This window comes from Manacus vitellinus, unplaced genomic scaffold, assembly GCF_001715985.3.
Source record: "Manacus vitellinus isolate BGI_N305 unplaced genomic scaffold, ASM171598v3 scaffold_12_pilon, whole genome shotgun sequence".
Classification (NCBI taxonomy): Eukaryota; Metazoa; Chordata; class Aves; order Passeriformes; family Pipridae; genus Manacus; species Manacus vitellinus.
The window spans coordinates 10476236-10486962 of record NW_021938949.1 but is presented as its reverse complement, the minus strand read 5'-3'; the positions used below and the strand labels follow the sequence as shown (position 1 = coordinate 10486962).

At 40.4% G+C, this 10727-nt stretch overlaps 1 protein-coding gene across 1 annotated transcript; it reads left to right on the top strand.

Annotated features, from left to right (window-relative positions):
- The first annotated feature begins 378 nt into the window (after window positions 1–378).
- On the top strand, window positions 379–8978 carry MOSMO (modulator of smoothened). The gene is made up of 2 exons (XM_018067648.2): window positions 379–745; window positions 6422–8978. The coding sequence occupies exons 1-2, from the start codon at window positions 379–381 to the stop codon at window positions 6604–6606; spliced, it is 552 nt and encodes a 183-aa protein (XP_017923137.1). The 3' UTR covers window positions 6607–8978.
- Window positions 8979–10727: the final 1749 nt, after the last annotated feature.

The following is a 10727-nucleotide window of genomic DNA, read 5'->3' as shown; positions in this document are numbered from 1 at the left end:
AGCTGTTGTCAATAAGCAGGGGTTTTAAATGTTTTTAAAATCATACATGAATCAAATGCAGTTTCTGCTGCAAGACTTAGAGGATTAAAACTGTATTTACAGATGAGGGAAAAAGGTATTAGACAATTAAAGGCATTTTAGGGGGACTTGAGCTCCTTTTGTTAGATTATAAAAGTACTTCATCTTGCAGAGATGAGGGAGTGATCCTCTGTACAACTCAGCTACCACATTAGCTGATACTGGCAGGCTTTATTAGGAGTGCTTTATCCCTTTGATTAGACCTTGATTGCCACTCAGGAACCAGATACAGCTTGCAGCCATCTCACTTCAACTTATGCAAGTGCATGATGACAGAACCTGAAGATAGATGTTCGAAGCATGCCCCCCCCATCCTCTGTGTCTGAAAGGCTTATTAAGGTTCATCAAGGAAAGAATCCCTTATTTTGGGGCAATTCTGAGCTTTGGTTTGCGATTGAGCACCCCTCAGAGAGGATTTTGAAAGTTTACTTGCCTCTCTGCTGTGTATTTTCAGGTGCTCTCACAGTTGGCCTTGTGCGACAGTGTCAAACCATCCATGGACGTGACAGGACCTGTATTCCTCCACGGCTGCCTCCCGAGTGGGTCACTACGTTATTTTTCATCATAATGGGAATCATTTCACTAACTGTCACTTGTGGTTTGCTGGTGGCTTCCCACTGGCGAAGAGAAGCTACTAAATATGCCCGCTGGATAGCTTTCACTGGAAGTAAGTGACCTCAACTGCACAGTTGCCCTGTATGCAGGATAAACTGGTGGAGTCTGAAATAACACTGTAGTGTGGTTAAGGAGCAGTGCTCAGGGCTCTTACTGTACAAAACATTCCCTCTCTTTTAAATACCACATCTGAGGGAAAAATAAGTCTTCCAAAATAAAGGGGTTGGTGTCGTAAGTGACTGTAATTGAGAGGGAATAATAGTCTGTGGGCCCAAGGTGAGAGAAGGGAAGGCCTGATCCCTTGACCTTCCTTGGGCAGTGCCATTAATTGACCTAAGGGAATGAGCAGGGATAGAAGAGGTCAGTCCTGATTTGAGTGTCTGTAGTGTTTCATACTGCCCTACTCCCATATAGCCAGGACTTATTCCCAGCTGCATGGAATGACAGAGAATCCTCTCCCCAAGGCAGTGGAGGCAGTTGGTCCATCTGAGACCATCCATCCCTACTCCAGGTGTCTCGTGATCACCTGGCTCGGGGTTGATGCTGGTTCAGTCCTGCTTCGTGCTCCCAGTGGCTGCTTCATTCAGAGTATCTGCATCCTAATTGGCAATGCAGGAGGATTGCCCACTGCAGAGCATCTGCTGTGCTTCACAGCACTGAGACTTCTGCTTCCAGGAGTGACCTGCAGCCGTGCTCTAGCCAGAGGGAGGAGTGCCGCTGTTTCTCTGCCTCCCCTGATTGTGCTCTGCATGAGCACCCATTGTAACTCCTCACAGCTGAGCCCTCTCTAGCAGCCCTGTGTTTCCACACAAGGAAAAATATCCTATGGCTACTTCAGTGCAAAAGAAAAACAGTTATAATGAGCAAGGGGAATAACTTTCAAACTTCCTTTTCTTGGTGTGTGTTACAGGCTTAGCCCAACTGTGAAATGGTGCCTTAATGGTGGGGAGGACAGCATGAAAAAACTCAAAACCTGAGGGCTTTTAAATTGACTTGAATTATGACATGCCACTAAAGGTAGTGTGAACACTAACTAGAAAATGCAAGTTTGTGGTTTACACGGGCATAAATAAGGTTTAATGGAACTCTGTGACATCTAATGATATCTAATACGAGTAAGATTTAACCTTGTTTTGGGGAAGGGAATAATATTAAAAAGTGCTCAGCTTCAACAAAGGTACTTCACTGAGGCACTTGTACAATCAAAGCCATCATTCTGACAACTTTGCTACACAGCATATTAAATTAATAGTGCAGCTCCTGCAGACAATGGAGCTGTTGAAATGCTGTATCTGTTGCGATTGAGTTTTATTTATTTTCCGGTGAATGACTGAAATAGCAGATATGAGCATTCCTGAATATTCTAGCCCAACTTTTCCAGTGCACTTGTTTATCTATACATATTCCATGTATATCTAATATATGTGGGGGGTTTAGTCTCAAAATGCTGTATAAGATTAAGATGCTTACAGTAAGCTGAAGTCAAAGCTCTAGGGCAAGAAAGGGGTTTTGAAGTACTATGTATTAATGTTTTTCTTAAATATCTCAAATTGTCACATCCCTGTAGCTTTAGTTTTCTACAGCTGTGATGATTAGTTCAGCCAAAAGGGCTGGTTTTTGTCTTGGGTTTTGGTTTTTTTTCCCTGTAGATTTCTTTAGGCTTGCAACAGGTCCATTATTAGATGTTTCAATATAGAAGGAAATTCTTTTATTTCAGCACTTGTCTTTTGTTATGAGATGTTTAATAATGAAACACCCTAATTTATTCTTCTGCAAGTCAGAATTAATCATAATTCTATTATGATATGATCTCTGCGTTGATGAAATTCTAAAATTCAATGTCTTTGGTATTCATCTCCAATACATAGAACTCTGTGACGTTTGCATTCCTGTTAACAATGATGATGGGAAATCTGATTGCTTAACTCACTTGTAAGAAAAATCAATTTTGCAAAACAGAAATGAATGGAAGGAAGAATTCTGTATTTTTCAAAAGGTTGATGAGAGAGACTTCTGTGGTTCACTGGATGCAACACAAATTAGTAACCTATTTGTAGATCAGTGTTAGGAAACATGCAGCCATGTGGAATCAACTTGGAATACCATGAGCAGGTTCTTCCTGTGAAGTGCCAGTGCTGTTTAGATGGAAACATGTGTAACTCATTAGAAGGGGGTAGGGAAAACTTCATATTTGTATTTCATCTCGTCTGCAAGCAATTTCAAGACTTAACAGCCTTGTGCAGGCTGCTGGCAGGATATTCTTCTCACAGAACTTTCTGAACACAACTCAGGACATGCCATCCTAGGCAGGCAGGGAAGTCTGCTGGGACTTCCAAGGGAAGCTCTGGGACTGGCAGCTCCGTTCCTTCAAATGCAAGGGGGTCTGGAGTAAATACCTGAGGGCAAAGGAGTCCTCTTGCTCAGCCCTTTCTTTGCAACTCTGACAGCAGCAAGGAAAGCCTGGTAAGAGGTCACTGGCCCAGTTCATGCTGGAATTTATATATAAATGCATAACTTGTATTTCTCATGGAATTTTTGCTTGTAATCTTGTCGTCTTGGATGACTTCAGATTTTTTCAACCATGTACCTATAAATATGAATTATTCTGAGAGTGGTCTTGTCTGTCTTGTTTAGTGAAGAGGCAAGTGAAAGACAAAAGTTGGATCTGGCAGTTCTCTTTCCTGTATGCATCTCTGAAGGGATCCACCCAAGAGGGGTTAACAGGCACAGCCTTTGCCTCATTCCCCAGCCATTGGTGGGTTTTCTGCACAGAAACTTGTCTGACCTTTCTGCAAACCAGCTTTGTGGAGAGGAGAGATATTGCTGTCCTTCAGGTCATACTGCATGAGTGACAAAAGTCTTCTAAAGGCAAATGTGAAGGTCTTCCTTCATTTTCTGTGGATCAGTCCTTCAGGAATCACAGTATTCCTACTGATGTGATAGGTTTTGTCATTTTGGACACAGACACTATGAAATCTGTCACTGATGTTAGTAGTCTTACACTCTAAAAGAGAGGGTGTGGTGAAGGTATGAAAATCTCAAATGTAATTTTCATGGTCCTTCGGACAGACACTGTTAAGTTCCATAATTCAAAACAATGCTCAGAGGTTATTCCCTGTGGAGGCTTCCTAGGTGGTCTTATGTACATTATAACAATCTCGGCTATTGCAGGAATTCATAGAGCTCCCTCAAGATCTGTTTACATCTTACAGATTCAGGCCTCTTGCCATCTGCTACAACCAGAAAGGGAATTAATTCTGTGTCTGCTACACTGAATGAGGTGCTTCTCTGAGATGTATCAAGGGAGGAGATGTTAGAAAAATCATATTGCTACCTTCTTTCCAGCAGTTACCACAGAGTCCCGTGTTTGGTTTTTGGGGGTTTTTTTATGAGGATTTAAAAGTTCATGAGCATAATGGACTTGCTTTTTGGAATGCAAGTAAAAATAGGGCAGGATAATCACATCCTTAACTAACAGTAGCTATTCTGTGAACGTCTGTCACTGGTGTTCCCCAGTGAACAAAGTGCTTCATGAGTTATTAAAGATTTGTACCAGGTGCTGCTTTCTATGTTATGTGTCTCTAAAGAGATGAGCAGATATTACAGTGAGCCCTCTAAAGACTAGTCCAATTTTTTAAGACTGGATTTTTTGAAGTTGTCATTAGATGCTCAAAACAATTACAAGCTAAAGAATCATGAGAACTACTGGGGGTTTTTGACAGCCACCATTCAGATGCAAACTAGACATTACTGTGTTTTATTACCTAATTATTTTTGTTACCAGAAATTGTACTCATTAAGTGGCTTTTCTGAAAATTTTCCTACACAAGGAAGAACTTGAAATCAAAAGCAAGTATTCTTAAGGGAGAAGTTCTTTATGAGTTGCTAGAAATTCAATGAATTGATACTACTAGATATGGAGAGCTACTTTTGGACTATAGCTTGTATAAGAAATTCCTACCCTCTGCCTTAAAAATCTCCTTCTAAAAGAATAAATGAGCTCTTCATATATTGGATTTTCTCATTAGTTTCTTCTTCTTTTTTTGAAATAAATTTATCATGAAGTCCTTCTTAATGACTTCTCAAAACTTTGCCTTAATTCCTTTGCCAGGCTTCCTAATCTGCCAGAGATTTTGATGGATCCATTTTTTATTTGCTATTTCAGTAGACTAAAAATTCAGTCCATGCTAAGAAAATTGCTTGGACACCCTCCCAGCAGAACATGTGCACAGTGGAAGAGAAAAGGTGGCTGGTTCCCTCTGTAGTAAATGTTTGAAATGCATATGCACATCAGCATTCTGCACCCTGCCTGCACGTGCAGAATTTATTTTTGTTCCTGCTGTGAACTGAGGGAGAGTCTGCACCCTTTTGTCCTTGGGCAGGAGCACAAGGAGACCCTGGGCACGTTCCACTTGGCACACTCCCAGCTCTCAGACCTGGGAGCACTGATGTGTGTAGGTACAACACACCTCAAGAACAGTTTAGTAGAGGGGGATAAAGATCTGTTCTTCGACCATATCTGTGAGGCCATCAGAACGTTTCCAGCTGTGTGGTTCTTGAATATAAAAAAGGAGATTTAATCTTGAAAACTGCGGGTTGTTTTCAGAATCAAAAAGCTATTTGCTGTAAGTGTGTTACTGTTAAAATATCAGACAAGTTTTGTAAAAACTGGAATGCTTGTCATGGACAAACTGGATGTAATAGGAAGGGTGCTGAGTTATGACAATGTGCTTCATCCTGGGGATATCATTCAAACTGGTACTATTTGTATGTTGTGTTACTTATCACACATCAACCACTGTTTTCTGGACCACTAAAATACAGAGCTCTTCTGTACTAACACAGATCTGCTCAAGAAACACATACACCCATGCTTTCCTCAGAGGGACCAGCTGTTTGTTAAGATACAACTGAAAAAAGGGAAACATTCTTTAAGGGTTAGATTGTGTAGTGTGGAATTACATGGACCAATAATCACGTAGATTAAAACCTTCTGGATTAATGTTTAACGCCTGCTTGCTGGGCCCTTGGTTCTGTCTCAGTGGCCTAACGAGGTGGCACTGAGCACCAACGCGGTAACTGTGCAGTTGCCAGATGTTTGCTGTTTGTGCTCCGTCTCTTCCCCCTGGAAGAATAACCCGCCGGTGCGAGCACATTGTGAGCGAGACACGAGCCCCCTCCAGTGGAACATCTGGTTCTTCCTGCTCGGTACTGTCAGCCCAAGGAAAGGCTGATCCTGGTGCTGGCTGCCTTTGGCTCGATGTGTTGTGAAAGCTGCTTTAGGTGTTTTGGAATTCAAGGAGTAGCTGAGGTTCTGATGTGGATCGTGGTTTATGAAACCATCCTTTTTCGTTTGTGCCCAAGTCCTATCTTAACCGGGCAAAAATTACTGTAAAATACCTGGAGAAGTAAAGAACTCTGTGACTAAACTTGGAGATGGTGGTAGAAGTACATCTACCAATTTTTTATTCTTTTAAGACAGGTCATGATCTAGTGAGCAGGCCTATTTACAGAAATTACAGTCAAAACTGGTGTCTTTTAGTCTTCCTTGGGGGTAGTTTTAAAAGCAAGATAAAGCCTACTCATTTCAAGCGATTTATGTACTGGCATATCTCAGCTCTTGAGTTCGCTCAGAATACTCTGCTTGCTTTTCTGGGTGCTCTATGAATGGGTAAATATTTTCACTTTAACACAGCAGTGACTGGTTTTTTTTCTTTTTTCTTTGCAGTGATTCTATTCTGTATGGCAGCCCTAATATTTCCAATAGGATTTTACATCAATGAAGTTGGAGGTCAACCATATAAATTACCCAATAACACAGTGGTTGGGTCTTCGTATGTACTGTTTGTCTTATCAATTTTCTTTACAATAGTGGGACTTCTATTTGCTGGCAAAGTTTGTTTACCTGGCTGATGAATGTCTGAACTGCAGGACTTTATTTTGGAAAAGAACAAGACATCAGAATTGCATTCTCAGGAGGATGCCTAAATCAGACTATCAAACACTGACTGAAAAGAGGAATGCTTTGACTTGTTCTCACTATGCACTTTGGATGAAAAAAAGGAGAGCCTTTCCCATAACCAAATACAGACAACGTGGACTAATCTCCTGAGCATACTCTAATGCAGTCAGGTCTGCACTGTGATAGGAACTAGTGAAGAATGCTTTACACTGAAAAGCATAAATGCCCCATGTTACTGGACTGTTCCTGTTTTTAACGTCTAACAATTTGGAAGTCAAAGTATTTATGAACTCTGTGGTAGACCAGAGGGTTGCAGAGGAATTCAAGTGAGGCTGGCCTCGCTGTTTAGGAGATTAGTGTTTTACATCTTCCTTCTGATGAGCAAAGCCTTTGGCACCAATGTGGATCAATCTTGCATTACTGCACCAAGAAGCCAATAGATCAAAACATGTTCTCTAAATGTATGTAACAGCAAGAAGACATACATCCCCTCCTCCCCCAGAAGCCCTAGGAAACACTAAGGAACGTTTTAAAGGGGGATTTCTTCCTTATATTTATATAAATATATATATAAATATATATATATATTTTGCTGATGCAGTATACAGTGTGTGTGTATGTGTGTGTGTGTGTATATACACATATGTATATATATGTATATACACACAAATGGTTCCTGGAAAAGAACTCAGAACGCTTTGCTAGCAAAACACTGTGGTGTGCAAAACTAGAACTCAATAGAAAAAAGCCATTTCTCTGAAGGCCACATAGCTGAGAGTCTTCAGTTTACCTCATTCTTTGTAGCAGCCCTTGATTTTAACAGTTTTTTGTAATAGGTACAAACGATCCCATGCCTTTCTAGGTGCAATTTTAAGTTAAGCTAAAATTCTTTTTATGGTAATTTATTTGTATATGAGGGTAGAAGGTGAGATCATGTCATGCCGTAAAGTTAAAATCCTAATTTTGGGAAACTGACACTATTTAAATTATTAGCAACTGTTGTACAGAAAATCTCTTTTTCTACTGCATTGTTACATTAGCATTCATACATGTTCAAGCACAGCATTTTACCATGGGTAAGCATTTCTCTAGCACATGTCAAATGCAATGTTTAAAGTAATGCAAATACTATTCCACTGCAAAGATGGATGAACTTATTTTCACTTGAGTATTAATTCATCTTTGCCAAAAAAATGAGCAATATAAGTATTGAAAAATATATGCCTTGTTTACTAAAGTTGTTATTTTAAATGTGGATTTAATGACCACCCAAATTTGGAGTAAATATTCCTCACTAAAAGTAGTTTTACTTTTCAGCACATGGATAAACCATTGAACCCACAGACGTCTTAATTCACTACTTGGTCTAACCTTGCAGAAAGTAGTTTGGTGTTCCAGGGAAGCTGCCTGCACTATCAATATTTGTTTTCCAGTTAATCCATGTTTTACCTGGGATTCTTTATGAAAACAAAAACAATAATCCGTTTTGAGCGCTGTTTCATTGCATTTACTGGGGGAACTGCATTTCTGAATAGACACTTTCCTAAACTGTTAGGGAAAGTGTATTTTAGAATGAGGTGGTTATTGAAATATAATCAGCAGTTCCCAAATTAATCACTGATCAGATAAGCTGAAGTGTTGGAAAATAACAAAATTTGCACAATTATTTTAAACTGTGTGCCATTCAGACCCTAGTGGGTCCCTGTCCTTCTCACCTCTTCCCTCTCCCCCTCCCAAGGTATTTTAATACAAAAATACTATTTGCTGATTTAAGTCTTTTTTCTTTTGAAATTTTTGAACAAACTTGTCACTGGAATGGTTCATAAGCAACTTTTTCTTTTCCAGTCAGCTCATTCACAGGTAAAATGGAGTGTTTATGGATAACTAAATTTTTCTAAAGTATACTAATCTGTAAATACAGCCAGGCACCTACTTTGAAGTAGTGGTTTAAATATGATTTGGTTCCTAATTTAAGTCTGAGGTCCCTAGTGATGTTGGTGGAGATAAAAGGCAGGGTTCAGCTGCTTGATATGTGTCAAAATTTTGGTGTTATCACTACTGTGTCCTAAGCTAAAGTATTCACTAAAACTTAGATTATAAATTATATTGAAAAAAAAGGCTCTTATTTTTTTCAGAAATGTCACACTTGTAAATAGTTCTAGATCTTTGTAACTGGAACACAGGTGGGGGGTGGGGAGGGTTTCTCAGCTGCTAAGATTTCTTCTCCTTCCCTGCTCCCCCCAACTTATTTATTTCAGTTATAGTAACATCATATGGATTTAGGCTTTGATTAAATGGATCATCATTTAATAAAAATAAAAAACCCAAACACTTATCTTGGAGCATACCCAGACTGTGGTTGGCTGACTGGAAATTTATCTGATCTGCCAATGCTATGAATTATTAAATGATAACAGAGATTTAACAAATAGATTTATTAAATATTTGAGCATTTTAAGTCCAGAAATAGATGCAGCCATTTGCAATTAAAAAAAGCCCAACCCAATAATTGAAGAGACAGCTGTCAACAGTTGCTTTTAATAAGGTCACTAAGTACTATATAGTACAGTATTTATAGAAGAAAATCAAATCTTGTAAACTGTATATAAAACACTGTTTTATGGTGCAATCATTTGTCAAACTTATGTCCGTTACTTTTTTTTTAAAGTTGTGTGCATTCTTTTCATACCTAAGAGCATCACTGTAAAATCTGCTGAAGACTATTTATAGGTTTTATTTGCACAAGGTTTTGTTTTAAACTACAGGAAGTTCGTATTGAACATGCCTAAACATCTGTAGACTTTTTCAGTTCGTGAAAAGCAAATGGTTCCATATGAATCTTCTCCAAAGGTAATCCCATATTTGTGTTGAGTGTTTACATAAACTTTTCTGATTCTGCCAGCCATTATTTTTAACTTTTTGAAGGACAGCTCATTTCATATGTCACTAGAGAATCTCATTTAGTCTTTTGCTTCGACATTCCCCCAGAGGTTTGATGTGCCATCATAATGTAATTTGTGCACACTTGTCATTTATTTGGCTAACAATATGTAAGATTGGAAACTTGAAATACTTTCAGAAGGGAAACTAGTTAATTTGTCTGTGTAAATCTCATTGCTGAGCTCAGCTGAAATAATAGCCTGGAAGCTTTTTGTCTCGGACCTGGGGAGGGTGTGCTTCCCTGGGCACACCAGTCTGACCATTTAACGTGGTTTTCTGTTGTTACTCTTGCTGGAGAGCGATACCGGTGTCCCGCAGACACTGGTAGTGAGCCACACCACCCTGTCCCCTGGCCGAGCTGGCACCGCCAGATTTGGGCTCTCCTGCCATCCCTGTGTTTCTGAGCCGTTGTTGAACCACTCCAGAACACAACTGTAGGTTACTGTTTGCCCTGACACACACACACAGGAAAATGGAAGCTGTCCTTTAAAACCTTTGTGAAGGATGAACATAATGAAGGAAACGGTGTCTGCAGGCGGGCTGTCCTGCCTGGGCACACGTTGCTCCCGCTCGAGGCCGGACCCACTGCCTGCGCCCCCGGCCTTTACTGAGGGTTGTTTTCTAATTGGTTTAGAGCATTTTTTCAATTAATGATTTCCGAACAAATGTTAATACAAACTGTATAAAATGAACATAATTTTCTTCACTTGTATTTTTGTTATTGAGCAAGTTTATCAAAATAAATTGTCTACTAAAGCGACTGGCCCCGGCTGCGCTGACTGGAACCGGCCCTGCCCTGCATTCAGGTGTCCCCACAGCAAGCCCTGCAACTGTGCCCTCAGGTGTCCCTTGAGATGTCCCCACAGCAAGCCCTTGCAACTGTGCCCTCAGGTGTCCCCTTAGGTGTCCCTTGAGCTGTCCCCAGAGGAAGCCCTTGCAACTGTGCCCTCAGGTGTCCCTTGAGATGTCCCCACAGCAAGCCCTTGCAACTGTGCCCTCAGGTGTCCCCTTAGGTGTCCCTTGAGCTGTCCCCAGAGGAAGCCCTTGCAACTGTGCCCTGAGGTGTCCTCCCTCAGGGTATCCTCTCAGACGTCCCCCCTCAGGTGTCTTCTCAGATGTTTCTGTATTAAAT